We start from the raw sequence: 27,406 nt of genomic DNA on the forward strand, positions 1-27,406 counted from the left end.
ATCGATATCGCCGTAGGTGGCGGCAGGTCAGTCCAACGTGGCGTCCCGTACCAAAAGTGAATCCCGGCATGCCTCCATCGGTCGCCGGATACGGTGTGTATGGGGACGGCGTTGACATCCCGACTGGAGGGAACGCTCTAGACTCCGTGTCTGGAATGACGAAGTGTTGATGAGTGAGGCTTGAACGTGTTCAACGAGGGCAGAAAAGAGTTCGATCGTACCTTCGGCCGGTTAAGCCTGATAGTCTTTGACTCAAGGCCGTTTTGTAGGTAATCAATAAAGCATAACTAGCATGAGTGAGGGTCACCGGGAGACAACTCCAGCCTCCCCAGGCGGATTTGTGGGAGCCATCCAGCCTCTCCACAAGGGTTTCTTATCAAATCGATGGGCATGCAGTTGTTTAGGGACATTGTCCTAGTCAAGAGTTGCAATCCGTTGTGTCTTTGTGAGTAGCTGGATCTTTGGAGATGAGGGAAGCAAGGGAGATGATGGATCGGGTCTGGAACGTTGCAATGGAAAGGGAGGGACCGGCCCCACTAAGCCTAAATCGGTAGGACCTCGGCAACGCCCGCGCCCGCCCGCGGGGACAGATCAGTGTGTGATCGATCTCCCGCACTACTGGTTACGTATCAAGATGAAATCCATCTCCGCTATCTGGACAGCTCTTTGCAGACTTCTTCGAATCCTTACTACGAAAATACTGCGTGTTGAGTTGAGGTTATCACCATGGATTGATTTATTGATTGGAACTACGATTCGATTGAAAGTGTCTTCTGCCCACTATGCCCAAACACTGCACGCCACTACATTCCTCAACCGCTGCAACATAAGTCTACAACTTCACCCCGTTCGGACCCTTCTTCCGTCCAATGCTAACAGCTCTGGGCGTCGACATGGCCGCCCCGGCACCGGCCTCCACGAGCCCTTGCCGCACCAGCCCCATCAGCTCATTCCCCGCCTCCACTTTCTCATCCTCCAGCAACCTTGCCGCAAACTCCTCGATCGTGGAGAGATGCAACTCCCCATTGGCCCTCGCCATCTCTCGTCGTGGCCGATAGTGAAAGATCTGGGCCTTCTCAAACCCTTCCTTCTCAAAGATGCGGGGAAGCTCCACCACCCAGTCCTGCCGGCCGCCTGAGAATAAAAATGCGCAGAGCTGCTCCAGAGCCGGTGTCTTGTGGGCTGGGTTGACCTTGACCACATGTGTACCTTGATAGTTGTAGTCGTCCCACTGGATCCAGCCGCCCGGCTTGAGCATGCGGGATACCTTGCGGATGATTGGGGTTGGATCGCTGTTTTCGACCACCAGAACCAGCAAGCGGAGGTGGATCACGTCGAACTTCTCGACGAGGTCGGCGGGGACATCATCGTTCAGGTTCCATTGACGGAGGGTGATGTTTTTAGGGAGCCATTCGGGCGGCGGGGCCACTGCCATGCTCATGTCGAGGCCTTCGAAGGTGGCGTTGGGGAGCTCCGGCGCGAGATCGAGGAGCCAGATGGCTGTTCCGGAGGCTATGTCCGCGATGCATGGGTTGGGGGTGGGAAGCGACGCAGCGATGGTGGGGTGGAGATTGAAGCCAAAGGATTCTTTCCACAGGTAGAATTGGTAGTTCAGACGAGAGGCGGCTGCGTTGCTGCGGCCGAGGGAGTAGGCTCGGCCGTCGGCGAGGTGGAAGTCCATGGAGGTTGTGGAAGCCATCTTGCTGGGAAGATGAGAGGCAAAGGAGGAGACGAGTGTCGAGTCAGCTCTTGTTCTTCGGTGGTCGGGGCTGATCGAGTTTTATATCGCCATGCGTCGGATAATGAGGAGGAGGGGGTGGCAAGCTGGTCGGTTATAATTCCCCTGAAGATGACGTTGGGTGCAGCTGAAGAAATCATCCTTGCAGTATCCTCGCTGAGATCTCAGCTGTGAGTGTAGGAATGGGCTCAGCAAGCCACATACCTGTGGTTTCAAGATCCTATTATGCAAGTTCCGGGCTCAGGCCCTGCCGATCATTTGCGGGCGGACTCCCCCGCTTGTGAATCTGGAGCTGCAGGTGATCCACGCTGTCAGCATGTCCAATTGTCTTGGCTGAACTGACGCCGGCATTCTCTCCATCAGCACGTAAACGAGGGGTTGGCTGCGCGAGTCACGGCTGCCTCGAATATCCCAGCCAGCGTTGCGGGGGTTCCTCAGCCAGCCATTCTAACGACTATCACGAATCGGGCATTGAACATCGATGGATTCTCAATAATATCGATTGATATTATCCGGGACATAGTACAAGGTACGAAGCATGGGTGCTGGAGGTCAAGGACTGGTAGGGTGCTTTTTATGTGGGCGGTTTGTGAGGAGTTCGGAAGAGAAGTAAGAACCGTAGAAAGGAGATCAAATACACGGGGCCAATCACGTGCCTGAAGTGGCACAGTACGACATCCGGGGTGGTGGGGCGGGCAACACGCCGTGGACTTGTAAATAAACAACTTCTGTCCAAGACTTGAATGCTTCCCCGAATTTGAGGCAAAGTCTCCAGCCCAGGACCCATCCGAGAGATCAATCATGCCCTGGCGTAAGAGGAGATGTCAATACTGCCAAGAGATTTATTGGAGTGACAGACTGCTTCGCGAACACTTGCAGAAATACGTTGGCGAGTGGCGTCTTCCGGCCGACGGCATCCATGACTTCTCGGAGATCACCCAGATCTTGCGTCAGCCTCGTCAAATAAGCTACGAGGCTGCTGATTATCTGATATACAAATGCTGGACCTGTGCCAAGGTCATCAAATCTCGCCGTCGGTTCATTGAGCATGTTGCTCATCAGCGCCACTGTGGCTTCACGTACAAATTCAAAGGAGCGACCTACCGCCCGCGGCGTCCATGGCCCTTCAAATTCAGCGAGGAGAGTGTGCATATTCGCAAGAAGACATTTCCATTTCTCCGTCTTCCTGTAGGTCAGTTGTCTCTTTGCCCCATTTCAACCGGTGACTTGGTGCGCGACGGGCAACTATCGTCTGGTCCCAGCAAATTTCTTGAAGCTGCGTGATTGTCCGCCACGAAGACGCTTCAGTCTCGAAGTTTCCCTGCGGCAAAATGTAATCGGCCGACGCACTCCGCCTCGACAAATTACGGCTACATACGAACTATGCCTAGAGTAAAATCAAGATGGCGCTTAAACGAAGTGTTATCTCTGTGGATTATCGGGGCGGCAGTAGAGGGATTAGAAGTGGCCCCCGCGAGGCAGAAAACCTTAGCTCCCTGATGGGATGTACGCTGTTTTCATCACGGAGAATTCCTGTGGTGCCAAATAGCATGGGCTCTGAGTAGAGCTAATATTGTTTGTGATCATCAAGCGAGAACCGGATGTTGCTTGGCTCAGCAGGCGTGGAGACTGCATGTCCTTCCAGAAACTTCCACTTGAGATCCCGCGACCGGGCACAATCCTTCCCCTCACACGCCGAAAAAGTACCTGTTCGATTGCGACTGATAGATAATTACCTTGTTCATCTGCTGAAAGCCGCCTCGATGCCTAGCTTGATGCCTTCTTCACCACGGAAGAGAGAAGATGTGTCTGCATGGTTGAATCGTGCCTCAAGCTCGTTGTTCAGTCTGGAGCATGAAGATACATGGCATGTATCTGCAGAGTGATGCTAATCTGCAGGTCATTGGTGATGACGCGTGACTCGTGCGTAATGCAGTAGGAAGGACAAGAAATGACTAACTGAATAAGCTGTGGCCAAGCCAAGAAAAGAGCGATCAGTACCCTTTTGAGAAGAATAAGCAGGCATCTGAAGAACTACTGGGTGCACATTTCCACCCAGGACCTCTGCATCGGCAACATGCATCACCACGCTTGAGTTCTACCAAGGTGCAACCACACAACTTCGGATTTCTTTCCTGCCGAGGTATCTTGAAACGGCAAACATTTGAGCATATGAGATGCTGCGGATACTGCATACCAGCACAAAGGTACTCAAAAAAAGCCATTTGCGCAGGCAAAGTGACGGGGGTCGAGTTGGAAGCGGGTCACGAACAAGTTCCGCTTACTACGCATACTTAACTTAGTACCGAGAATGAAACGGCCAATGCTGTTTGGCTCGCAACCCGACACATCAACAGCACCAGCCAAGCTTTAAAAATACCCCAGACCAACGGAGTCTGCCCGATCCCTGAGTTAATAGGGTCTTCAGAAGCAGTGACAGTAATAGGCGCACGCTGATTCGTGGTGGTCGTCGATCACCCTCTCAATAGGGTTCGCTTCCCTGAGATGCTGCGGATCCCAGGTACGCGGCGCCAAGACCCTGACGTTGACCGGCCAAGAATTCGGCCCTCGTTCTAGGGCTGCGGGTGCCGCCGAGATCCTGAGCTTACGTCTCCCAATCAATTCGACAACAATTTGACAAGGTCGATAGAGCAACACGGCTCACCCTGGTCCAGATGACGCGGCTATAAGGAGCGTATCTATACCATCGTTGACACCGACAATGGAGAAGATATAAAGACCACTGCTGTCTACGTGAGGCAGAAGAAAGAGGATCGACAACCAGCTTCCCTTTCTCTCCTGCTACCATCACCACCATGCACTTCTCCAAGCTCTTTGCACTCAGTGCGGCCACTTTGGCCTTTGCTCACCCGGGTGAGAAGCATGACATGAAGGCCGTCAAGCGCGAAATCCACCTTCGCGATGCTTTGGCCGCCAGAGGCCAACAGGGTGTGAACGCTTGCTCCTCGTCTCAGGCTGCTCAGCAGGTTCAGCAGCGTAGCGTTGCTCGTCGTGCGCAGACTGCGAATGAGCTGCGCTCTAAGCGCGGAATTACCTCCGGTGAGTGAAGCATCTGTGCGTCGATGGGACCCGCCGACTCTAACCCTTGGTTAGCTCCCCAAAAGTGGCGTCGTGACCTCGCGGCCCTCGAGAAGTGGGAAGCCATCAACCACAACAAGACCGGCCTTGTGCACCACGGTCTCAACGCCGACGCCGAGATCTTTGGCGCCAACACCAGCTCCATCTTGACTCCTACCATCACTGATGGCCCTTACTATGTCTGGGGCGAGGTTATCCGCCAGAATGTCAAGGAGGAGCAGTACTGCGACGGTGTCGATGTCTACCTCGAAGTGCAGTACATTGACGTGAACACCTGTCTTCCTGTTCAGGGAGCTCTGGTTGATATTTGGAACGCCAATGCTACCGGTGTCTACAGGTATGTCACATTAATTTCATGCATGTTCTAATTCACTAACACATCGGCAGTGGTATCTCCACCAGCGGCAACTACGCTGCCGACGGTTGGGACTCGACCTACCTTCGCGGTATCCAGGAGACCAACGAGGACGGAGTTGTGACCTTCAGCACCATCTTCCCTGGCCACTACGACGGCCGCGCCACCCACACCCACCTCCTCACCCACCTGAACTCCACCATCAATCGCAACAACGGTACCCTGCAGGTCGGCACCGGTAGTGTCGCCCACATCGGCCAGCTGTTCTGGAACGAGGTCCTCCGCTCCGCCGTCGAGGACACTTACCCTTACACCACCAACACCCAGGCTGTCACCACCAATGCTGATGATATGTGGAGCGTTCTCCAGGCGTCTTCCGCCTACGACCCCTTCCCCGAGTACATCTACCTCGGTGACAGCCTCGAGGATGGCTTGTTTGCGTGGATCCAAATCGGTATCAACACCACGGCTGATTACACCGATAACTCCTACTACAGCATTGCTGCGTACTACGATGAGACTGGTGGCCACCAGAACACTGACAGCTCTGCTTTCGGTGGTGGTGGTGGTGGCTCGGGCTCCGGTGATGCCATGCCCTCTGGCTCTATGAGCGGTGCGCCTTCTGGGTCCATGGGTGCTGCTCCTACCCAAAGTGCTTAAGAAGATACTAGAGTGTAGTTGAGCGCATGTATTGTTTATTGACAAAGTCTGTATAGTATTTTAAGACTGTTCAATACACCATTATGATAACATTAGCTAGAGTCTTGATCTTTCCTCCATCGAGTATAGAACGAAGCGGTTTGGCGATCAGCAAGAGTTACATACCTTATGACACCCAAGTCAACCACTAAATCATCATTCCCGCTGGTCCAATCACACTCGGGGATTGAAGATACGGATACCAGAGCAGTTGACATCAGATAAAGACCCGAGTTGAGGCCATATCAGCATATGTCGGCCAGGCAGCAATCGTTTCTTCTGCTCTGCCTTCGTCCCTTGTTGTCATTCTTATTATATTCTCGACCCCGCTTCGTCCATGTGATGAAAAGCGCGGAGTGAGCTGACTTGCGTGGTGGCTGCGGCACCGAGGTAGGTCGGCCAGCCAAAAGTACCAAGTAAGCAGGGCCATCTGTCAGAGCTGGCTGGCTGGCTGGCTGGCTGGCTGGCTGGCTTGCTTGCTTGCTTGCTTGACAAAAGAGTGACCTGGAAATCAGCAAAGTGAGTTATACAACCAAACACACCGCGTAAGTATTATCAGAACGGAAAATGGCTTCTTCTGCATGGATGATGCTGTCCAGTACAGCACAAACGAAGGCCAATCGAAAATCGGAATCATGCGCCTGCATCAGCACTGAGCAAGTCAGATGCTCTGAGTCGTCACTTGACAGCGGGGTCGGGTCGTCGGACCCCGGCTATACAGAGAAAGTGCATAACAGCGAAAACCGCAACAAGTGGCCGTGGCCGCCATCCTAGCGGCATCCACATCCAACACAAGCCCACGATCAACCCCGGCTCTTCCCAGCCACTCACGCGATGGGTCTCGTGGGATTGATTGTGTAGGAGCGAGGCCTGTAAGCAGTGTCTCAGTGTGCCTGCTCCACTAGATTACTTTTCTTTCCGGCAGCGTAGCTGGAAACGTCGGGGGGGGGAGGGGAAGCGGGCAGGATGCTGGGAAGAATTCTCTTGTCTGTCTGACAGCCTGTGATATGAAACTGAAATGCGACTACAACAGGGGACGTGCGGAGCACGCCTATAAAGCAGCAGCATTCTCTACGGATTCTTCGCTCGTCCGACTGCCAAGCCACTCACGAAGTTGACACTCTGATGGCACAGGAATAGTACAGCAAGGAAGAAAAAGGAGAAAAACGGAAACGGAAATGTTATTCACATATACACAGCACACTACATCATTAATCTCTTTACAGTCAGACCACACGCACAAACACCATGCACGGCATCTACCTCTACATAAAATCCAACCTAATACTTCAACACCACCTCTTTCAGCTTCTCGAAATCCGGCAACCCCAGTCCAGTAACCGGGTCCCAGCCGACGGTCGCATTCCAGAACGCCCAGGGGATGATCCCGGCGCCCGGGACGGTCTCGCCGGTCTGCGGGTCCGTGCCGTCGCAGCCGACCGACTGGCCCAGGGTGACATCGGTGAACCGCTTGCGGATATCCTTGCTGTACAGCAGCGGGTTCAGGTACCCGAGGGCGGGCTTGCCGGCGCGCAGGCGGGCGTCGTTGAGGAGACTGACCAGCGCAGCGAAGACGGGGGCCGCGGCCGAGGTGCCGCCCGTGCCGACGGTGGTGTTGCCTTCGATGACCACGTAGCTGGGTTGGGTTAGCAAGGGGTGGGTTTCTGGTCTAGATCATCGAGTGGGGAGGTTACGGGGTATGGGGTATGGGATATGGGTGCAGAACATACGGAGGATCATAGCTGTGAGTGGAGACGTCGGGGAACGCGCGGCCGCTGAAGTTGGCGTACTGCGAGTAGTACTTCTTGGTGTCCTTGGCGATGTGGTGCGACAGGTACTTCTCCACCGCGTCGTGCTGGTACCACGCCTGCGGGAAGTAGTTGCTGAAGCCGCCGGAGCTGCCCGTCCAGGCGATCTCGGGCCCGTAGGACTGCGTGCCGCCGACGGCGGTCACGTAGGGGCAGGTCGCCGGGAAGGTCGGCTGGAATTGCGGGCGATTGCTGCCGTCTCCGGCGCGGCAGGCGGAGCCGATTCCTGTTTTTCTGGCGTTAGAACGGTTTACAGAAGGAGATATGTGTGTGGGGGGGAGGTTTGTGGGCTGGGCTGGGCTGGGCTGGGCTGGACTGGCTGGGATGGCTGGCTTACCTTCGTCGCCAGAGGATTCGATGATGGAGATACCGCGGAGACCCATCAGGCCGATCAGGTTGCAGACGCGCTTGGCGTAGTACTCGGGAACAGTCTGGTGCGGTTAGTGAGAAACACGGTTCGTGTGGCTGAGGTAGTGGCATACCTGCTCGTCATCACCGTAGGAGTTGGAGATGACCTGGGGCAGAGCCGAGTTGGGCTTCGACAGGAGGTATTCGTAGTACGGGAGGTAGGGCTCGTTCGAGTCGTCCGCGGTCGTGGGCTCATCGGGGTCGGGGATGAAAGGACTGCGCATATTAGCATGCTTTGCTATCGGCATCCGCAAAATAGTGCAGGACTCACGCAAGACCGCCTGTGATGAAGGCAGTCACCGGAAGAGGGTGCGCAACACCGACAATCAGCTCGACATCCAAATCGGCCTCGCCGTCACTTTCGGTCGCGGGGTCTTGGTCGTTGACGCCGCCGTTGATGAGCTCGACGTCAAACTCCTGGGAGGGGAGGTGGTAGTATTTCTCGAAGCCGGCAAGGTCGGAGTATGAGGCCGACTCGTTCAAGAAGTTGCCGAACCCGATCTTGCTTCCCGACGAGGCGCTGGGAGTGTAGCTACCGAAGTTGTACATCTCCTTCAGGCAGGACAGGGTGATGCGCTCGGCACAGGAAGAGTTGGAGCTTCTCTTGGTGTGCTGCGACGGGAGCTGCACCGTCAGCTTCGACAGCTCCGCCTGGGCGTTGTCCTTGCCGAAGTAGGTGGTCGGCGAGATCAGGTCAATCGTGTCGACCAAGCTCTCCGGAATGGAGTACTGGGTGGTGCGCAGCTTGGTGGAAGAGCCGCTTTGGTAGTAGGCAAATGTGGTGTTGAGGAGCTTGTTCACCGTGCCGACGGGCGCAGCGAAGTTCACCATGCTGCCATCCTGCGAGATCTGGGTGATGTTGGCGCTGCGCAGCCAGCTGATGACGGCGTCGGCGCTGGCCACAGGGAACTCCTTGTTGATGTCCTCCAAGTCCAGCCATTGGCCGTACTGGGCTTCACCAGGGGTGGCAAGGGCGGTGAGCTTGGCTTGAAGCTTGTCCAGGTTCTGACGATTCAGAGCAATCGACAAACTGATGGTGTTGCTCTGAGCAGCATCCTCGAGATAAGTCCAGCTGGCAGGGACGGTCGCCAGCTTCTCATGGACGACGGCTTGAGCCGAAGCCGCCAGGGAGCACAGAAGTGCCGTGTACAGGCCGTTGGTATGCATCTTGACAAGACAGAGCGTATCCCACGAGGTGCACAACTGGGTTGGAGAAATGTCGGGGGAACACCGCCGTTATAAGTGCACGAGCGGGTCGGTGAGGTCATATCGCGCATCGACGTGTTTTTTTTTTTTTTTTTTTTTTTTTTTCTTGTTGTCTGCATCGTTTGGTCGGATCGAAGCTGCCTGCAGGCACACCGACGGGGTTCCTTCAACGCATTTCGTAATTCGTTAAGCTAATGCAGGTGGACGGGACCTGCAGATTACTGCTATTTGTCGTGCAATTACTCAGGGCACCCCAGACAATATGGGCTCGGCTCCGTAAGCGATGTCGTGATAAGAATGGGGTTGTTTCCCCTCGACCCTCACTCGGAGTCCGTCGGGGTAAATCTGCCCCGCTGGATGATAAGGGATGTTCCTCCTCAACCGCGCCATTTCTTGCTGTTGCCTGCCCTTTGCAAATGTCTTACTTGCGAGATTGGGCGACGAGGTCGGTCAAGGATGCACTATTGGGTGTTGTTGTAGGCTGTGAGCAGCGTTGCTTTCTTGACGATGGATGGTGCAATGGCCAGCAAAACAGGGTCATTGGCGAGAAGGAATTGTCGGCAAACTCGCATGAACTAGCCAAGGCGAACAAGCACGGCGCCGAATGCTTAACCTTTCTTGACTATGGCGTGGTTGCGATCGGCGCAATTCCTTCTACTCCAGTTATCGGCGCCGCCAGTTCCAGGGCAGTGGGTCGCATTCCCTCGGCCAGCCACATGAGTTGTAATTCGGGGAGACACGAGGTGCCCGGTTTCTAGGCAGCAAGCGTGCATGAGGAGGCGAGGTTTCCATTTTTCGTGCCTCTATTCATTTGGGTGTGCTTGAGTAAGCACAGGACTCAACCTCTCATATCAACTGGGTCCCATAGCTCAGTTGGTTAGAGCGTAACGCTAATAACGTTAAAGTCGAGGGTTCGAGCCCCTCTGGGACCATCTTTTTGCATCCCCGCATATCCCCTGGTGTGCTTTGCCTTTGATTTTTGTTTTTGGAGCGCCATCATCGAAGAAACAGACGACTGGCGATGCGTGTAGCTTCGGTATGTTCGGATGGTGTTGTCTGCTCTGAATCAGTTCAGTTCACTCAGGGTTGCCGGACGCTCTCGAGTGCTACTTGTAGTTGTTTATCACGAATGTCCGGTTGTGATATATATCTTGCCAAGAGGGCAGGACAATGCCCGTGCGCTCGTTGACATCGAGTGACAGTTCTACACCGGTAGGAAGAAGCAGCTCATCCAAGGATTGATTCCTATTTCATCGGTTGTTAGCATGGTCTTTCCACAAATATGAAGTGCTGTACTCATTCTCATAGACACGAATTGAGGCTCTCCACCCATCGGCACGGTTGTAGTTGACATCTCGCATTGAATCGGGACGAAACGGTGATGAGTGATGAGTGATGGTCTTGCCAAACAGACGAAACAAGACAAATGACGCCAACCAGACAAATACCACAAACTCCCAGGCACATGACCTTTCCTACCATTTCACTTTCTCTTCTACGGTCCTTTTCACCCGCCTCATTCAATCACCTTACTGCATACTTCTACTCAAGAGACTGTTGGTATATCGATACCACCCCAGGACACTGCCCCAAGCTGCCTTTGGTTTTCAACCGATATGGGTTTTCCGCTTGACTCCTGCCAATGACAAGAATGAAGAAAGTCATCGGCATATCATGCAGTCGATGAATGATGATGCAGTGAACCTGAGGTGTCGCCTGGGAATAATCAGCATTGTATTCACCAGAAGCTTCGATTTTAGTTCCCTCTCTCTCAGTCCTGTCTGTCGGTACTCTTCCCCTGGCCTTCAAATTTCCGCAAAACCTGCAGAGTGGCATAGTAACTGAAAGGCAGTGCGAAGAACCACAAGCCACAGTTGATACTCGCTGTCGCAATCAGCGCGGTTGGAACAGCCTGGACGCCAAATCCCACAGCCACACCAGCTGTCTCAATGCCCCTCAGCAACGAGCTGTAGCGGATTTGATCGCCTGGGGAATCGGACAGATTGCCGATACACCAATAGATATAATTCTCAACAAAGCCAAGGCTGACGCGTTCAAAGAGGTACAAGCCGAACCCTCGTCCGAATGAGCGCTGATTGCCCCAATCCAGGACCGGCTGGGTATGGCGATACTCGTTTTGAATCACCACAGCCCATATCCAGGTAGTGCTGTTCAATGCAGCGATCATAATATATGTGAAGATAGCCCGCTTCTTGCGGCTTTCCAGCCATGGTAGATCAACCAGTGACCCCCCAAACCAAGTAGCCAGTGTGCCTACGATAGCGGACAGAAAGCTTCCCAGAGCTCGCGACCGGACGGTGAAATACGTTGCGAGATACGTGCCCGGATACGCCTGAATCCAGCCAAAGTACCAGAAGAGTGGCACAAGCAGCAAGATAGACCGGCTACGTATTAGTCGCCACATGATTCGACCTTCCTCGCGCCACTCAATCCCGCGAGGGGCTTCGATGCGTGTTGCGTCGTCACGTTGTACCATCTCTGGATTCGATAGCAGGGGACCGAAGACCAAACCGAGGCACTGAATGGCGATGAATCCAAGATACGTCTGGTATCCGACTTGGCCTTTATGGTTGACGTCGTGGTTAAGAGCAAGTGAAATTGCTCCGCCAATGATGTTCCCAAAATTCCGGAAGGTAAACCACGTTGCTAGGTAGCGGCCGCGTTTGTGCTGCTCAGGGTAGCCGGTTGCGATGGCCCCTTCGACGCTCCAAAAGAAACCAGCACTGATGCCACAGGCCACCGAGCCGAAGTACACGAGCCAAGCGGCACCCGTGCGGTTGTTCAGGTATAGCCCTGCTGCATACAGCGGGTAACCAATGGACCCAAGCGTGAGGGTCCAGCGAAACCCGATGAGGTTGGTCATCCATGGACCTGCAAAGCAGGTAACTGTCATGAAAGCATAGAGGAGAGCGTTTGCAGCATTGACAAGATTGGGACTCTGGGAGCCGCCCACCCCGAGGCCATTCATGGCGCTCCAGATGCCAGGGGCACAAAATGCGCAAAGTCCGACGACGAGGATTTGGAAGAGCGTGCTCCGGAAGAATCGGAGATGGGTTTGTTGACGCTCTTGTTGCGAGTCGGACATACTTGCTATGTTGGCCATGATTGCTTCCTGATCCACTTTTGGAATTGTCGCCATGATTAACAAGTGCGAGAAAATTCTAGGTCGCTGTCTCTTTTGTCTGCTCCAGCAGATGCAAGGGGCTTGACTTATGTCTGCCAACACGACGATCGTTTCTATCGGGTGCTTGGTCACGTAACCGTGGCCATGCATGGCACAAGCAAATATACCCCTCAGCACATCTTGGCAGCGAATGATCCCGGTCAGGAGCACATCAATACCAATCATTGCAGCTCTTCGTTTCTCTGTGACCCTGTGAGATAAGAGAGCGAATTTACCCCGCTTGTTGCTGGATGAGCTAGAGATTGCAACTCAACTCTTGCCTACGTTTCCATCAACCAAATTGTCTTGAAAGGCTGCGAATTCAGCGAAAATGGCCACAGTCACGGAAGAAATTCAAATCGGCGCGCTCTCACTCGACGGGCAACCGCCACGAGATTTACTCAGTTTCGAGTCTTTCGAGCTCTCTGCATCTAATCAGCGTTCACTTGGGCCTCCCCACCCAAAAGGAACCGTGATTCCGCTTGCCCTGCGTCCTACCCTGCACAGCACTTCTGAGATTACCCTTGACAGTATTATCGCCACCATCGAATCTCTTCAGAGACAAGAGAACAGTCTTACGACGCAACTCGCACGCCACGGAACCATCCTCTTCCGTGACTTGCCTATCCGCAATGCAGAGGACTTCAGTAGATTTGCCCACGCTTTCGGCTATAAACCACATGAAATTATCGGGATTGTGGTTGATAGACCCCTTCTTGCGCCTAACGTGGCACCGGCCAATGAGGCACCCAAGGAAGTTCTCATCTACAACCACAACGAGTCTCCACAAGTCCCTCACGCACCCGAATACGTCTTCTTCTATGGCCACCGTGCACCAACGCAGGGCGGTGAATCGCCAATCTCCTCCTCCCTCGAGCTCTTCAACCGCGCTCAACGTGAGATCCCGGAGTTCATCGACGAATTGGCTGAGAAAGGCATCCTCAGTCGCGTGACGTATAAAGTCGAACAGCAGTTCGCAGGCGGCTCGACACTGCGTCAGGCATTCGGAAAGGAGTTTCAGCCAGGTGATGACGAGGAAACCAAGCGTCGCAAGGTAGAGGCGCAGATTGCGCGCTACGGACGAGGAGAATACACCACCTGGGAATGGTCAAAAGACGACGACGGCCAGACGCAGCTGGTTCTCACGCACCGCCTCCCTGCCATTCGAACACAGCCGGGGACTAACCTTCCCACGCTCTTCACGGGTCTGGCGGCATATTGGAAGAGATGGCAGGTCAACTCGGCTGCACGGAGAAATGACACGCAGCAGCTCTTCGGGGACGGCATGCCAATTCCAGACAAGTATCTGGCGCACTTGGCGAAGATCACGGACGAGATCCGGGTACTGCATCGTTGGGAGAAGGGCGATGTGCTGGTGTTTGATAATATTGTGGCGCAGCACGGTCGGGAGCCGTGGCAGGGGGAGCAGTCGGATCGCGTGGTCATGGCGAGCTTGTTTGATGGGGCAGCTGTTCCGGGGGCGTATGGGTTTGGGGAATGGGCCCAGGTGGTGCAGGCTGCGGAGTAGTTCTAGGTTTGAGGGAGTGAGTGGGGATGCGACATGCATGCCATAAGTCTGAGTCCATTGTACTACAATTCTGTGGTAACTCCAATACCGAGCTTCTGGTGGAACATGAATTACCGGATTTGGCAATCCTGCCTCCGGGCCCCGGTTACATACAGACTAGGTATGATTTGCATGATGCGGCGCATCTAGTGATACTAAATAGACGTTCCTGGCACAGAGTAAGGTATAATCTGTCAGTTGCGAAACCATACCGTAGGATTCAAACCTATTTGAACTTTACACAATCAAAGCGTGGTATGATCCCGAAAATCGGCTGCGGAGCGGTATTACCCTCTTGACAAATATTGCTTGCATGCACCGCTATAACTTTCTATCTATTGCCTTTTCAAAGGGAGTATGGTTATTCAAGTTGCACACCAACAATACTGCGTGCGCTGCAGCGATAGTCACCTTCCCACAAATGAGGCAAGAAATGGCTAACAATAGCTTCCGTCCCCATAACCACAATCTAGACCATCCTACACCGTCTTCATAGATGCAGAGCAGACATAAATATCACGAAAAATCCTCCCAAATCGCACCTTCATCATCCAACAACATCTTCGAATACAATCATCTCATCCCGTCTCATCAAACCAAACCAAGACCCCATTCCATAGAATCAAAATGAAGACCTCCACCATCCTCGCTATCCTGGGCGCCGCCTCCTGCGCCGTCGCCATCCGCTGCACCCAGGGCATGACCTACTGCGGTACCTCCCTGGTCAAGAAGGGTAGCACCTCTCCTCCCCTGTTCAAACTCGAGGACAGCATAAGCATCAACACATACACACACAAACACACACAAACCCAGAACCCAAGCCATCTACAGATTAAACCACCAACCCTCCCCAAGCCCTCATCTCCCGATTCTCAAGTATGTGCAGGCTAACCACGTTTTTCTTCCCCTCTTCGGATGGAATAGGCAACTACACCCAGGACATGCAAACCGCCCTGCAGCGCGAGGTCATCGCCCCGTCCTCCCACCAGTTGCTGGATTCACTGTACCTCTGCACCGCCGACGAGGACTACCTGATCTACCGGGCGACGTGCCGGCGCGGCGCGTGCCAGGACAACGGCGTCAACCGGGATGATATCTGTATCGGGACGGAGGAGCAGCCTGAGGAGCAGGATCTGGATCTGGATCTGGATCAGGGGCAGGAGCAGGATGTTGGTATGGGCCAGGACCAGAATGCCCAAAATGCGGTGAGTTTTGAGTTCTCTTGGGTGAGGGGTGGGGTGTCATAGGTGTTTGTGTGTGCTGATGCTGATGCTGATGCTGATGCTGGGGGTGGTAGAGGCCTACTACTAGTGTTACATTTTAGGGGGTGATATTGGGATGATATTTTGGGTTAGGGGAGGGGGTGGGAGTGTTATGCGCGGTTGGTCTGGGCGATGGGTGAGGGAGGGTGAGGGTTGGGGATGAGGTGGTGGATTTAGTTTAGTTTGTGGGCTAGGGACTCTTGGGTAGCGCATAGCAGAATGGCATCGGGTTAATCTGGAGTTCTAGGCCGTACGTGCATTTCTGTAACTCTTGAATTTGTTAGACACGGAGTCGTCTGTGCTATCAAGCTAAGCATCGCAGCAAAGGATCTCCACGACATCAACCACCACAACCCCATCACCACGAATCAATTACCACCGCACCAGGGATCTTGCCACACCTAAGACTACATCAAAGAAGTCAAACCCCCAGGCCAGGACTCACCGCTCCGGAGAAAGAAACCCAACCGGCAAATCAGCCCGCCACGCAAAGGTCTCCGCAAAAGTCTCATCCTCCCCCACGACAATCCGATACGTGACCTTGGCGAACTCCTGCGCCTGCGGGGCCAGAGCTGGCGCCACCTTGCGATACGAATGCGCAAGCGTCATCCAGCACCCGACCAGCCCCTCCGTCACAACTCCCCATTTCTTCACCCGCAGGCGTCTTCCACCCCCGCCACCTCCCGAAGGATACGGAGGCAGCGCGCCTTCTACAACATAGCCCAGCGCCTCGAACCCCTTCACTGCACACTCAATCGCCCTGCGCGGGTTATTCTGCCGCGCCCAAAGCCGCGCCAACAGTGGATATCCCTTCTCCAGCGCCAGACGGGGCACTTCCGCCGCGGGCCGGACGTAAGTGCTAGCGATCTTGTTGATAAGACGCTCCTCGAGCTTCGTGGGATTCGGTACTCGATCCGCCAGCGTCCCCAGCACGAACCCAAGCTGCAGCCCGAGTTCACGCCGTCTGCTCAGGTTGCCCGCGGGGCTCGCCTCGTGGTCGTTGCAAAGGATGCAGGTGCACCGGAAGCCCCAGTGTCCAAAGTTCAGGGCCGGCGTACTGTTAATATCGGGATCAAGGCAGTCCACGTCACGGTGGACGGACCGATACATGGCGGTGACTTCCATGTCCGCTGGAAGGTCTCGGGCCGCGCGGACGATCATCATGTCGCCGATATGTGTGTGCACCGCGTTGCTGTGGCAGGAGTGGTTGATCCGGGAGACCAGGGGCCATAAGGCGGCGAAGATGACGTCCGGCGTTTTTGCGGGAACGCGCCCGTCAGAGCCCCAGGTCTCGAGGAGCATCTCGCGGCGACTTGGGTGGCTGCCACCGAAGGCGTTAAGTGCGCGGATTCTCTCGAGGAGGAAGCTGGCGCCGTAGATACTTTGTCAGCCGAGCCTATGCCTCTCCCCTCTCCTCTCTCCTCTAAACCAAGAAGCTTACCTATCCACCACCGGTGTGTTATCAACTTCGCGCACGTCATCACCCTCGTATCCCACATGGTGCAGTGCGATAATCCCGGGTATCAGCGACGAGTTCTTGAGAAGTTTCTGCGCCATCAGTCTCAACAGCTCTATCTGAGTGCTGGCGGCGACGGTCTCGCGCTCCAGGTCGACCTGTACCTCTTGGGGAAATCATCCACTCCCATGTAGGTGCAGGCAAACGCCTTCTCGCAAATCAGGAGATCACCCGCTTTGACAGGTCTGGTTGTGAATAGTCCCATCCCAGCGGATGGCGTCGGACGCACCGCGACCGGGCCGACGTAGGTGGCGTGGTCCAACAGCAGCGGGGAACGCCTCGTAACCTCGCGCTGCATCTCCTTGAATGGAAACACCCCCGTCTGCTGTTCTGCGAGCCGGGCCTTGGCGCGCGCGAATTCGCTCTGTGCGAGGGTGTTTCCCGGGAATGCCTTTGCAAGAACTCTGTGTACCTCGCAGGACTCCGCGAAGCGCTGGAGATGGTACAACGCTTGGGCTTTGCGGAAGAGGGCTTTCTCCGAGGGCTGGGGGATTGCTTCTAAATCACGAAGGGCGGCGTCAAACTGATGGGATCGGAGGAAGGCCAGAGCGCGGTTGAGCTTGATAGTTAGGGCTTCGTCCGCGGAGGGTGAGGAGGATAGAGCTTGAGTGTAGCTGTCTTTCGTGATTGGCGTCTGTTATCAAGTCAAGGGATCAGTATTTCTTACCAATCGATTGCAAAGCGAGAATCCAGGGCGTTGAACGCTTCATTCCCTTTCGCCTTCCATTGCATGGCATGCAACTCCGACTCGACCACCTGTCGTCGCCACTGCACCGGCACCGTAATGTCCCAATCAGCGAGAACGCGCAGATCAGAAGGATGATCCACGCGGATGGCACCATGGCCATCAATCGGGACATGAAGATATGGCTCGACCACCACCAACACCTGCCCCACAGATAAACCCGCCCCGTCGACAACCCCGGACTCCTGATTATGTAGCTGCAGCATAAGCACGTTCCCCACCTCGTCTTCCACAACAGCACCCACAGCGGCGACGAGGGCGGTCGGTGTCAGTGTCCGTAGAAGAATGTACCGCCCGCGGTGATGGGCTTCGACCTTCAAGTTATCGATCTTGATCTTGGTGAGGTGCTCAAACGGGGTGGTGCAGAGGGCGTAGGCTGGAGGGAGGCTGAATGAAAATACGAAGACATCTTGTTGGCTCCTTGCTGTCGCCCGTCGGGTCTCGAAAACCTGCAGGAGGTCGGTGCGACGATGCTTGGTGTTTGTGGCCGGGTACGCCTCGCCCTTGTGGGATTGGGCGAACTCAAACATGAGTTTGTAATCGTGGAGGTATCGGGCTTCCAGGGCTTCTGGGAGAGGAGTGGCCATTTTGACGAGGGCCGAGAATATAGGGCACTAGTGCAGAGGATAGCAAAGGTGAAGCTCGGAGGGAATGCTGACCAGTGTATTTACGCAAGTGGTTGTTGTGGTGATGGCGGCTGTGAAACAGAAGTGTACCCAGTGTAATAAACATCAACACAGGTCGACTCCACTCAACATGGCTGCTCATCTTTCACACAACCTTAGAAATTGAATTAGATTCAATTTGACTACGGAAGATCATTGCAGCCACTCAGCAGATGAAAAAATCTGCCGGCAAAATCACATGCGAGAGAATCAAATATCAAATACTGCCCAGTGGGGGGCAGGTTAATACTAGATAGGTAGGCGGTTATTATTGCGGTGAATAGTACTTCTAAAGAAAAGGTTTACGTCTAATAGGCCGCTCAACCACCCAATATGATCTTAGTATAAAAGATATATACAGTATTGGTTCCCTAATAAAGAATCCTAATACGAACTCGATGCCAATTTGTCTTGTGAGGTTTTTCTGCTCCATAGAATAATTTTGCTCCATCGATAACTGTCTTCCAAGATCGTTTCCCAGGCCCATTGCACATCGTGCCGCTCAATAAACGTTGCTTCCGTCAATTTGACTGATGCTGATCAGCCAAATTGAGGTTCAGACCTCCTGTCACAACGGAAGGGTCACTATCAAAGCACTAAAATAAATTCTGACCGTTAATAGTTGATAAAATGGTACGTTCGAGATTCGATCGGGTTGTCTACTCCTTGTTTCTCACACTGGCTCCCAAAATGGTCTCAGTATAAATTAAGCTTCTCTGTCACCGGATAGCCGGAGTCGATTATCTTCTCACTACATCTCGTTCATCTGAGTATGAGACATCCGCGGTATTTTCCTATAACTACGGCCACTAAGAACCAGATGTAGGCCAAGTCAAAGTAATATAGCCGGAACCTCCCTCGTACTATCCCAGCATCGCAGCCATGTTCTTTGTGCAAGAGAGCCCGCCTGAGAAGACTTCCACGAACTCTAATACATCAGGAAATATAAAGTGTCCTCCAAATCATGCAGACACCATCTCATCACCAAACCTCAATATTCACAGGATAGCCGGTAAGTGCCTCACCCCCTAAAACTCCCACCATGACACGCCCAATCTACTTCCAGCGCATCGTCGACGCCCTGGAACAACTCTTCCCCCCGTCCGAGGGATACATCTACAAGCGCGGCTGGATCCCCAACCCTCTAATCCAGGCAGAGGATCTGACCCTCAACGAGGTCCTCGAACTCTCGACCCCGGGGTCCACCACGTTCCTGGTGGTGGTGGGCGGCCACGAGCGGCCCCCGGAGAGGAATTCTTTCTTATGGCGGCTGAACCATCTGAAGATGCTGGTCCCCGACAGCGCCGGACGATACCTGGACTTTGAGGGACTTGTAATCGTTGGCAAGAAGTGTCGGTTCTACTCGCAGCATTGCGCGCAGCGGCGACGGATCTTGAGGAATGATCCCCGGGCCCTCCATGCGCGGAATCGGCGCAACGAGTACCGGATTGTTGGGGAGATGTCGGAAATCCATCAAATTCTGGAAGAGTTTAAGGTCCTGTGTCAGAAGAATGTGTTCTGGGTGGCGCCGCCTGGAGCGTCGCCGGTGTCGCGGTCTGGCCTGCAGTAGGAAGTAACCTTTGCCTGCTTTGTAGGTTTATAGGTCTCTTTGTTTCGTAGATGAGATTAATCTGCGGAGTCTTATGAGCATCCCTTTCCTATATCTTTGTTGAGGTCTGAGATATTGGGCGGTCGGTTCGGCGCAATACCTCCTCTCAATTTGACCTGCTGCAAGACATTCATAAAAAGTTCAATCTTATTTTCAAGCATCCCTTCCGATGATTCACTCTTGACATACTACCGTGCTGATATAGATTTCGTACTCGGCTGATTCGATGCTGCTACGCCTCTTGCTCGTGCAAATTCTCTCGTAACCTACAAACACCTTGCATTGAACCTGATCGACCTAAACCTCCCAAACCAGAACTCCATCCACTCACTAATCAAAACACAAGACGCATACAGCAGAATCAAAGAAATGCCGCCCCAGTCCCTGCCCCTTGAACTCATTCATTCAAACTCTCCCAACCTCCCCCCCTTTTAGCTCCACAACCCCCCTCCCTTCTCCCCCATCAACCACCGCACCCCCAAACCCCAAACCAACCTCACCCAACTCCCCCAATCCACCGTAACCTGAGGCCCCTACCCCTCCCCCCCCCCCCCCCCCCCCCCCCCCCCCCAACCCACCCCCCCCCCCCCCCCCCCCCCCCCCCCCCCCCCCCCCCCCCCCCCCCCCCCCCCCCCCCCCCCCCCCCCCCCCAGATCTCAATAGACCTTATAAGCCCTGACCCGCCGCGGCGGCTGCACGCGATGACTGCCCTTCCCCTCCCGAAACACGCGGTTCCGGCAGTCCTTGTCGCTGAACAGCTCGAAGGTGTCGGCGAAGGAGCTCTCGCTGAAGGAGGCGCGGTTGACCTGGCGGTTGTGGACGGGGAGGTCGTAGGCCTTGCAGCCCGAGTTGAGGCGGCCGGTGCTGGTGATGTGGCCGCCGTCGGTGAAGTAGATGGTCAGCGACCAGGCGGTCGCGTGGAGGGCGAGGAGGGGGAGGAGTAGGAGCTTCATTTTCTTGGCTGGGTATGAACGGCAGCGAGAAGTTTGCTTTGGGAGGGGGAATTGGTAAGGGCTTAGTGGGCTGGTTTTGCTTTTGCCTGGTGATACCTAGGCAGGAAGCTGGAGAGGAGGATGCGGATCTTCGGGACGGTGAGGGGTTTATATACTGGATTCGGTTGTCGGGTCGGAGAATATGCGGTTGTCTTGTTACACTGGGTTTGGGGGCCTGCGGGGGAGGATCATGCGCTGAGGGTCAGAAAGTATATTGTACTTGGCTGCGGTTGCTGGGGGGCGAGAGAAGGTTTTAGGGCTCGTGTACTTCTTCCAGATACTCAGGTCTGCGTGGGACTGGCCTGATGGGGAAATTGATGGGCTTGGGCTGATTGATGGTACATCGGAGTTACTTCAATTGTCTTGGAATGAATACTACAGTAATATGTCTAATCTTCCTCTGTTCAAATTCACTCCATGACGGAACTAGGTACTGCGCGCGAGACGGAGGGTTTCCACACGTTGGTTCCTGCATCTCTCGTATGGTTTATGCTAAGCACTGCTTGGAGGAGATGAGATTGATGCCTGCCTTACAATGGCCAAATAGGTGATCATCTTGACCTTGATCTTGATCCGGTTGTACTGATGTTTCAGATTACGTACACGGCTCCACGCACGCTGACGAAGTTGATCGGTGCCCCCAATCAACTCCGGCTTGATGGTTACATGGCTGTTATACAATGGCTGTCATATAAATACTCCCTTGAGGTCTAGAGACAACCTCAATTGCGGGGTGCGAAGAACTGTAGAGAGCCAAGGAGCGGAGGGGCAAGGCAGATGATGCTCGTATGAATATTGCAAGAGTTCCTGAATCACCTCATCTCTATTTCCTCCGTACCGAGAACAGCATGTGAGAGTCGGTAGCAACTCGGCGCCCGCTTCCACGAAAGGAATTTCCATTTCCAGACTTGAAAATGTTTGGTTCCAGATGGAGGTTGAGCCTCTTCTTCCGAAGTGAGACATTGCGCATCGGCCCCTAGTTTCTTGACGAGAACGCTTTGAAGAAAAGGCTCCCGAGTATCTTCTAGGCCCGACAACAGACCTTGTCGGAGGGTAAGATTTTGGCTTCACAGTACAAGTTGTTCAGGTCCGCACGGAATTGATACCAGATGACTCCTCTACAGGTTCAGAGCTCAAGAATGCCAGAAAGGATGGGTGCAGCAAGCCACTGGTTGTGAAATCTTGGTTTGCCGGTTGTCACTGTACTTATGAGCGCCACTATATTATAGACTGTTCTTACTTCACTAATGGCGAGAATCAAATATGCGAGGGAAAAGTTACGTTTAGTCTGTCTGACGCAAACAATACCCTACGGCCTCATAGCTAAGGAAATCGTGATATTGGTTTACCGCCATTGAAGAACCTATGGGTAATCAAGTATAGTACTTAGAGAGAACCAGGGCATAAAACGACTAGCGTGCGTCGCTCGGAGAGGCCCTGAGTACTCGGAAGGCCAGGTGTCTAGAAGACTTTCGATATTGCCTCAGATCAGAGCTCTCCTGGCGCTCGCTGGTGCAACCTGCTAGACCAGGTCTGTGCACTATCAACTCCACAAGCTGCGGGAGTCAGCGTGGAAAAGCATCACAGTATTTTACCGGTCTTGACCCCCCTGACACGGCGATGGACTTGTATTGCCGACCAGGCGTTTTTAGGGTGAGACACCGCAAGGTGTGAAAGACTACATACCAGGAGCTAGAGAGAACATCCGTGATCGCAAGCACCAGCAATTAATGCAAACCCTCAATATTAAGTTCACCGAGACTTATCTCCGCTTTCAAAGCAAGGACCTCCCTCAAGATATACTTTTCACCCAAACCCCCAATAAACGGATAATGCTTACGTCCACAACCTGGTATCCTCACACCCCTCAAGGCGGAATCTTCCCACTCAACTCCTGCTCAGCAAGGGTCCCGCGACGGAGGAGATCATGAATCGCTAACCCCAGCCCCATATCAGCAAACCCAAACACACGTACCGACAAGGGAGATACACACCTTCCGGCGGCGCCCCAACCGGCTCACAAGCCGTAACCTTGCGATACAGAATCGGCGTCTCGGGGATTTGCACCTACCCCGCCAGTTCTCAGTCTCAGCTCATAATAGCCCTACACCGCACCGGACCCCTCCGCCGAAGAAACACGGCTTTTGGGGGGAAACATACCCCACTCTCCGCGAAATCCGCATACAGCAGCTCGGCCTTATTCTGGATATTCTCCAGCTGGGCGCGCAGGTCGCGCGCCTGCGCGGGGATCCCGAACAGGGACAGGCGGTGGCGCTTCCGCAGCGAGCGCACGCTGTACCACTTCACGGCCGTGGCGGGGACGGTCAGGTTGTAGCGCAGCAGGGTGGCGACGAACTCCATGTGCACGTAGGCGAGCAGCAGGCCGTGCTCGACGCAGCGCTGCGACTGCCGCGAGGCGTTGATCAGATTGGCGTCCGACTCGGCGCGCGCGGCGTACTCCTTGAGCGTGGCGCGGAGCCCCGCGCGGTCGAGCCGGTTGGCGTGCAGGTTGGTGGCGATGGTGGTGATGATTCCGGCCAGGCTGGTGAGGAGGTCGATGGCGTTGCGGCTGGTTGGGGACGAGGTCATTCTTGCTGTTGCCTGGGTGGTGGTGGTGGTGGTGGTGGTGGTGGTGGGGGTTGGGTTGTTGTGGTTTAATGCATGGAGCTGGGGTTGGTCGATGCGATGCGTCCGCAAGTGCGTTGCGCGCGCTGATTATATGGAGCTCCCATCTGACGGTGCACATGATTGCATGACGACACGAGGGGACAGGGAACCAAGGGTTTTATCAGGGAAAGCCAGAGGAGGTGACCTTGTTTGGGGTCAGGTGATGCGAATACGATCTTCTTGTCATTGTGTCGGAAGGTTAACTCTATTTTGGGAGCGATCTGGGGATGGCTCGGTTGCGGGGAAGTATATTTTTGTCGAGACTTCAGCGGACATCCTGACTATGCCGAACAATGGGCGCGATCTAAATCCTGATATATGATAATAGTCTTGGTAGGAAATAAAGTAAGATCCGTTTTCAAAAATCGCAGGCGAGACACACAAGGACAAAATGCGGGCTGTTGTACTCGGTCAGGCAAGTAAGCCGAGACTGAGAAAAAAGATTGTGCATCATCCGTGAATCGAACACGGGCCTCATCGATGGCAACGATGAATTCTACCACTAGACCAATGATGCTGGCGGATCCGACCACTAGGTAATCCGGTCGGGTCGTTTTGAAACCGCGGTTGTTTTGCTATCATATTCCCCAAACCAAGGTTCGGATGGGAAAGCTAACGCGTCTCTCGCCAATAGCAGGCAGCTGATATAGAGTGCCTACTAAGCACCCAAAAGCGATCCTCGACTGGGTGAAGATCTTCGACGTTCACCGGCTACTTATCAGTTCTTTCATTATCGATGATCATATAGATAGCATTGCAACTTTAACATGTGCTTGACTAGAATTAACCCTCCTGGATGTTGAGAATCTCTCTATAGTGACGGTCATTCTTGGGCTCTACAAACTACATCCTTCATTTACTCTAGAAATGTTACAGCGGATAACGCTCCTACGAGCGCAGGTTGATCTCCGCCACAGTTCGCGCAATTGCGCCCATGGCCGATGGAGCTTCGCACCCGAATGATAGACCCCTCCGACTGACCGCAGCATAGTCCACGCATACAAGCTTTGTCGAAGTGAGCCGGGAAAGCAGCGATGTCGTGTTCGTGGTGCTCGTGCACAGACGAATTCGTGGCTTCGCTCGTACAATATCCGCCATCGTCACCGTCCCACCCCGTCACTCAAATGGTTGAAATCGTCATGTATCGATGTATCCCGAGAGAAGCCAGCTATTGATTAAACCGAGTTGTGGTCCGAACCAAGGAAATCTATTGCGGCTGATGCAAGTCATGACGGAAGATGATATTATACACAGATGATGAAACAAGTATGCGGAACGAGAGAAAAGATGAGGCGAGCGAGTTTGGCGATTCACCCGTCTTCCCGGCCGTTGAGACCGGGCAGAATAAGACATTATGTATGCAGGAACACCCCCGATAAATCAGTCCGAGGGATGGTCGGTATGTGTCGGATGCAGTGGCTGACAAGAAAGGGATGATTTATGTACTGTACGTAGGCATGGTTGGAATCGCGATCGATGGATTACAGCCGTTGGCCGGGACCGTCGTCGGGGGCGCAGCAGGAATCGAGACAGCTGCAGCAGCGACAGCAGAAGCAGCATCTAGCACGAGGGTTGGGGTTTAGTTATAGGTACTGTAGGCGAAGTCGGTCGGGTTAGGGTTGGCTGCCCCGGGGCGACTTACCCGTCCTCAGCACTGTCACCACCGCGGAGTCGCAAGTCCATCCCTTCGCCGAGAATCTGCCATCGCCCAGTTGGATTAGTATCCTGCGCAACATATTTTTTTTCCCACCATGTGAATCAAACATACCGGTTGATCGGTGACAATCTCGTCTGTGGTGGGAGCGACCGGACTCTTGGGTTGGACCATGGTCAAGGTAACGGGATCCCAGCTGGTCTCCTGCACAACCTCGGCTTCCGCAGGGCGGAACCAGCTCAAAACTCCCTCGAACATCATCGTGTCAGTGCGTCGGATCTGGAAAAGAAACTTTGTTTGGTTCGAAGGTTTCAAAGTCACGCAAAAACACCTCAATGGCGGCAAACGAGAGACTGGAGGTGAAATGAAGCGAGTGGAATGGAGATATGAAGAGGAAGGGAGGTAAGAACGAATGTGAGTTGTTGAATGGAAAAAGAAAATGGGAGAAGGGGTGGAAGAGTAGTAAATAGCTAGATCGACGCTATTCAAACACTAAGACGGATTTTGCTGTGTCCGCTCGTGGGCTGGAGCCCGGCGGATGCCTTGATGGAGGTAGTATAATTAGCACAATTTCCCTTCGCGTTAGTACCTGCTCCTCTTTGGTCCTCCTCCCTCCTCGATAGGAGCTTCATGGAAGGTGAGTTTTGGTTAGTTTGGCCTCCCCGGGCGAAGTCCGCACCATTCCGACGGGTGCAATTGTCCGCGCGACAACGCCTGGGGCTGAGAGGCCCGCTCCGTCGTACGTAACGGGCGGAGTCTCTGCTTCGTGGCTCTTTCTCTATCTTCTCCCGCTGGTCGTGCCGGGTTACGTGGACTGCATGCCCGTGAAGAGACCGGGGGATGGTTGGTGACAGAGCCGGGGGTGGCTCGGTGGTTATAGTGGGGGTGAACGCGGATGGTTAGCTACTCGTAGGTTACTACAGGAGTTGCGACCAGCGCCTCTGAATTGAGCCGCGCTTGGAGCAAACCGCACGCTAACAAGGGAAAGCCACTACTGGAATCCAATCTCATTGGATCGGTGGAATCTGAGTGAAGGGGGAGGAGAATTGTTCCTCAGACGAACACCGAGATCATCTGGAGCTCCTGCACACGGAACATCCTAGAGATGATCCTTTCTCAGCCACGGAATGGCCAACCGACAGACGTCAGGCGGGAAGAAGAAGGTTGGTGGCAGAGAACCCAAATCGAAAAAAAGAAGGGGGGTTAAATTGGAAATTGGCCACAAAAGTGCCGGGTTCCCCTGGCCAGGGGAACCAACCGAAAGCGATAGTCGACAGATCAGACGAAGCTATCCGCTTTTCTCCCCACTTTAAGGCCCACTCCGTCCAGCCAATTCCTTGTTTGGGACGCGTTGCCTATCCACCCTCAAGTCTCGATTCGTCGTGGCCGGTCACCGTTTCATTCATATCTGCACTTACCACGCGAGTGAACAAGACGCTGGATCTTGAGTCTGAGGGCGTTATTCGCAGTAACCCTGTGGCCCTGTGAAATTCAAGGCGACAGCCCTAAATTGCTTGGGTTCCATCCCGTAGGCAACTGGCCGGTCAAATTGACGGGCACTATTTCGCCCGTTGCAGATAATCAGGTTTTCATTGCGAACCCGAGGAATCAACCTAAACCTCAATTATTTATCAGATTGAGACTTGGCCATGGTCTGACCAAATCAGGTTCCAGCCTCAAACTCGCGGGGTAGCAACCCACGGATCGACTGGCCTGCCGGTGCTTGTCAGGTCAAGCTTTTCAGACACTTGCTAGCAATTGAATGATGCCTAAACAAACCCACTTCTGGCTTTGTCTGTTGCGCCATTCGGTGAATCGGCCGCAGGCTACCGTGTTTGCCCATATCTTCAAAACACGCTTGCGCAGCCTTTAGCGCTAGAGGATGAATGGGATGATGAATACCCGGAACATACTGGCTGCTTCGACTGTGATCGCTTGAGTACCGCGAGGAAAAATCTTATCCCGACCGACTTAGCTCTGCTAAGCATGAATAGTCACTGTCTCCTCAGCTGAACCAGGCATCCTACCACAGGTCTTATCTTCTTCCCCTTCCTCGAGTATCGACCTCATCAACCTCACAATCAAATGGCCTATGTCTGAAAGGAAACTCGATTCAAAAAGGTTGATGATTGTTTTCCAATCTGATCCTCAACTTGTTCTTGATTATGCGGTTCCGAAATGAAACCCCCTGCCGCAGTGATAAGATCTGGGGCGCTGAAGCGACTAGTTCAT

General features: G+C 53.9%; 11 protein-coding genes and 2 non-coding genes across 13 annotated transcripts; 6 read left to right on the top strand and 7 right to left on the bottom strand.

The window, feature by feature from the left end:
- Nucleotides 1-729: 729 nt before the first annotated feature.
- On the bottom strand, nt 730-1,974 carry BO66DRAFT_387820 (class I SAM-dependent methyltransferase). The gene is made up of 2 exons (XM_025646396.1): nt 1,943-1,974; nt 730-1,879 (listed from the first exon to the last, which is right to left on the bottom strand). The coding sequence occupies exon 2, from the start codon at nt 1,697-1,699 to the stop codon at nt 833-835; it is 867 nt and encodes a 288-aa protein (XP_025508840.1). The 5' UTR covers nt 1,700-1,879; nt 1,943-1,974; the 3' UTR covers nt 730-832.
- Nucleotides 1,975-2,539: 565 nt separating this feature from the next.
- On the top strand, nt 2,540-3,022 carry BO66DRAFT_434121 (uncharacterized protein; the record flags this gene model as incomplete). The annotated part of the gene is made up of 1 exon (XM_025650758.1): nt 2,540-3,022. The coding sequence occupies one exon, from the start codon at nt 2,540-2,542 to the stop codon at nt 3,020-3,022; it is 483 nt and encodes a 160-aa protein (XP_025508841.1).
- A 1,373-nt stretch (nt 3,023-4,395) lies between these two features.
- Nucleotides 4,396-5,852, top strand: BO66DRAFT_417114 (intradiol ring-cleavage dioxygenase; the record flags this gene model as incomplete). The annotated part of the gene is made up of 3 exons (XM_025649647.1): nt 4,396-4,798; nt 4,853-5,174; nt 5,225-5,852. The coding sequence occupies exons 1-3, from the start codon at nt 4,555-4,557 to the stop codon at nt 5,850-5,852; spliced, it is 1,194 nt and encodes a 397-aa protein (XP_025508842.1). The 5' UTR covers nt 4,396-4,554.
- Nucleotides 5,853-5,874: 22 nt separating this feature from the next.
- Nucleotides 5,875-6,393, bottom strand: BO66DRAFT_71357 (uncharacterized protein). The gene is made up of 2 exons (XM_025653523.1): nt 6,018-6,393; nt 5,875-5,918 (listed from the first exon to the last, which is right to left on the bottom strand). The coding sequence occupies exon 1, from the start codon at nt 6,319-6,321 to the stop codon at nt 6,109-6,111; it is 213 nt and encodes a 70-aa protein (XP_025508843.1). The 5' UTR covers nt 6,322-6,393; the 3' UTR covers nt 5,875-5,918; nt 6,018-6,108.
- A 692-nt stretch (nt 6,394-7,085) lies between these two features.
- On the bottom strand, nt 7,086-9,342 carry BO66DRAFT_364406 (S53 family peptidase). The gene is made up of 5 exons (XM_025645162.1): nt 8,379-9,342; nt 8,182-8,323; nt 8,037-8,130; nt 7,622-7,925; nt 7,086-7,527 (listed from the first exon to the last, which is right to left on the bottom strand). Exons 1-5 carry the CDS (start codon nt 9,272-9,274, stop codon nt 7,173-7,175), a joined length of 1,791 nt encoding a protein of 596 aa, XP_025508844.1. The 5' UTR covers nt 9,275-9,342; the 3' UTR covers nt 7,086-7,172.
- Nucleotides 9,343-10,171: 829 nt separating this feature from the next.
- BO66DRAFT_t19 lies at nt 10,172-10,245 on the top strand. The gene has a single exon. It is a non-coding gene; the product is annotated as a tRNA-Ile (tRNA).
- A 501-nt stretch (nt 10,246-10,746) lies between these two features.
- Nucleotides 10,747-12,555, bottom strand: BO66DRAFT_387822 (MFS general substrate transporter). The gene has a single exon (XM_025646397.1). The coding sequence runs from the start codon at nt 12,435-12,437 to the stop codon at nt 11,085-11,087; it is 1,353 nt and encodes a 450-aa protein (XP_025508845.1). The 5' UTR covers nt 12,438-12,555; the 3' UTR covers nt 10,747-11,084.
- Nucleotides 12,556-12,782: 227 nt separating this feature from the next.
- BO66DRAFT_387823 (Clavaminate synthase-like protein) lies at nt 12,783-14,157 on the top strand. Its single transcript, XM_025646398.1, has one exon. It carries the CDS (start codon nt 12,829-12,831, stop codon nt 14,023-14,025), a length of 1,197 nt encoding a protein of 398 aa, XP_025508846.1. The 5' UTR covers nt 12,783-12,828; the 3' UTR covers nt 14,026-14,157.
- Nucleotides 14,158-14,691: 534 nt separating this feature from the next.
- On the top strand, nt 14,692-15,388 carry BO66DRAFT_434126 (uncharacterized protein; the record flags this gene model as incomplete). Its single annotated transcript, XM_025650759.1, has 3 exons — nt 14,692-14,797; nt 14,989-15,269; nt 15,362-15,388. The coding sequence occupies 3 exons, from the start codon at nt 14,692-14,694 to the stop codon at nt 15,386-15,388; spliced, it is 414 nt and encodes a 137-aa protein (XP_025508847.1).
- Nucleotides 15,389-15,767: 379 nt separating this feature from the next.
- Nucleotides 15,768-18,362, bottom strand: BO66DRAFT_449947 (TPR domain protein; the record flags this gene model as incomplete). The annotated part of the gene is made up of 5 exons (XM_025651801.1): nt 18,083-18,362; nt 17,510-17,974; nt 16,947-17,456; nt 16,768-16,908; nt 15,768-16,692 (listed from the first exon to the last, which is right to left on the bottom strand). The coding sequence occupies exons 1-5, from the start codon at nt 18,172-18,174 to the stop codon at nt 15,768-15,770; spliced, it is 2,133 nt and encodes a 710-aa protein (XP_025508848.1). The 5' UTR covers nt 18,175-18,362.
- Nucleotides 18,363-19,294: 932 nt separating this feature from the next.
- On the top strand, nt 19,295-19,822 carry BO66DRAFT_397587 (uncharacterized protein; the record flags this gene model as incomplete). The annotated part of the gene is made up of 1 exon (XM_025648609.1): nt 19,295-19,822. The coding sequence occupies one exon, from the start codon at nt 19,295-19,297 to the stop codon at nt 19,820-19,822; it is 528 nt and encodes a 175-aa protein (XP_025508849.1).
- A 2,860-nt stretch (nt 19,823-22,682) lies between these two features.
- Nucleotides 22,683-23,578, bottom strand: BO66DRAFT_387826 (glyoxalase family protein). Its single transcript, XM_025646399.1, has 3 exons — nt 23,014-23,578; nt 22,848-22,920; nt 22,683-22,788 (listed from the first exon to the last, which is right to left on the bottom strand). Exons 1-3 carry the CDS (start codon nt 23,440-23,442, stop codon nt 22,721-22,723), a joined length of 570 nt encoding a protein of 189 aa, XP_025508850.1. The 5' UTR covers nt 23,443-23,578; the 3' UTR covers nt 22,683-22,720.
- Nucleotides 23,579-23,966: 388 nt separating this feature from the next.
- Nucleotides 23,967-24,037, bottom strand: BO66DRAFT_t24. Its single transcript has one exon. It is a non-coding gene; the product is annotated as a tRNA-Gly (tRNA).
- Nucleotides 24,038-27,406: the final 3,369 nt, after the last annotated feature.

This window comes from Aspergillus aculeatinus, assembly GCF_003184765.1.
Source record: "Aspergillus aculeatinus CBS 121060 unplaced genomic scaffold BO66scaffold_2, whole genome shotgun sequence".
Classification (NCBI taxonomy): Eukaryota; Fungi; Ascomycota; class Eurotiomycetes; order Eurotiales; family Aspergillaceae; genus Aspergillus; species Aspergillus aculeatinus.

What these genes read in the sequence shown, in the direction of transcription:
- BO66DRAFT_71357 (XM_025653523.1), bottom strand. Translation starts at nt 6,321, where the DNA reads ATGGCCCTGCTTACTTGGTACTTTTGGCTGGCCGACCTACCTCGGTGC.
- BO66DRAFT_387820 (XM_025646396.1), bottom strand. Translation starts at nt 1,699, where the DNA reads ATGGCTTCCACAACCTCCATGGACTTCCACCTCGCCGACGGCCGAGCC.
- BO66DRAFT_387822 (XM_025646397.1), bottom strand. Translation starts at nt 12,437, where the DNA reads ATGGCCAACATAGCAAGTATGTCCGACTCGCAACAAGAGCGTCAACAA.
- BO66DRAFT_364406 (XM_025645162.1), bottom strand. Translation starts at nt 9,274, where the DNA reads ATGCATACCAACGGCCTGTACACGGCACTTCTGTGCTCCCTGGCGGCT. An exon ending in TTCATCACAGGCGGTCTTGC is followed by an intron (nt 8,324 to 8,378) that starts GTGAGTCCTGCA and finishes TAATATGCGCAG; the next exon opens with TCCTTTCATCCCCGACCCCG. An exon ending in CCTACGGTGATGACGAGCAG is followed by an intron (nt 8,131 to 8,181) that starts GTATGCCACTAC and finishes TAACCGCACCAG; the next exon opens with ACTGTTCCCGAGTACTACGC.
- BO66DRAFT_387823 (XM_025646398.1), top strand. Translation starts at nt 12,829, where the DNA reads ATGGCCACAGTCACGGAAGAAATTCAAATCGGCGCGCTCTCACTCGAC.
- BO66DRAFT_387826 (XM_025646399.1), bottom strand. Translation starts at nt 23,442, where the DNA reads ATGACCTCGTCCCCAACCAGCCGCAACGCCATCGACCTCCTCACCAGC. An exon ending in CGGATTTCGCGGAGAGTGGG is followed by an intron (nt 22,921 to 23,013) that starts GTATGTTTCCCC and finishes CTGGCGGGGTAG; the next exon opens with GTGCAAATCCCCGAGACGCC. An exon ending in GGTTGGGGCGCCGCCGGAAG is followed by an intron (nt 22,789 to 22,847) that starts GTGTGTATCTCC and finishes GGCTGGGGTTAG; the next exon opens with CGATTCATGATCTCCTCCGT.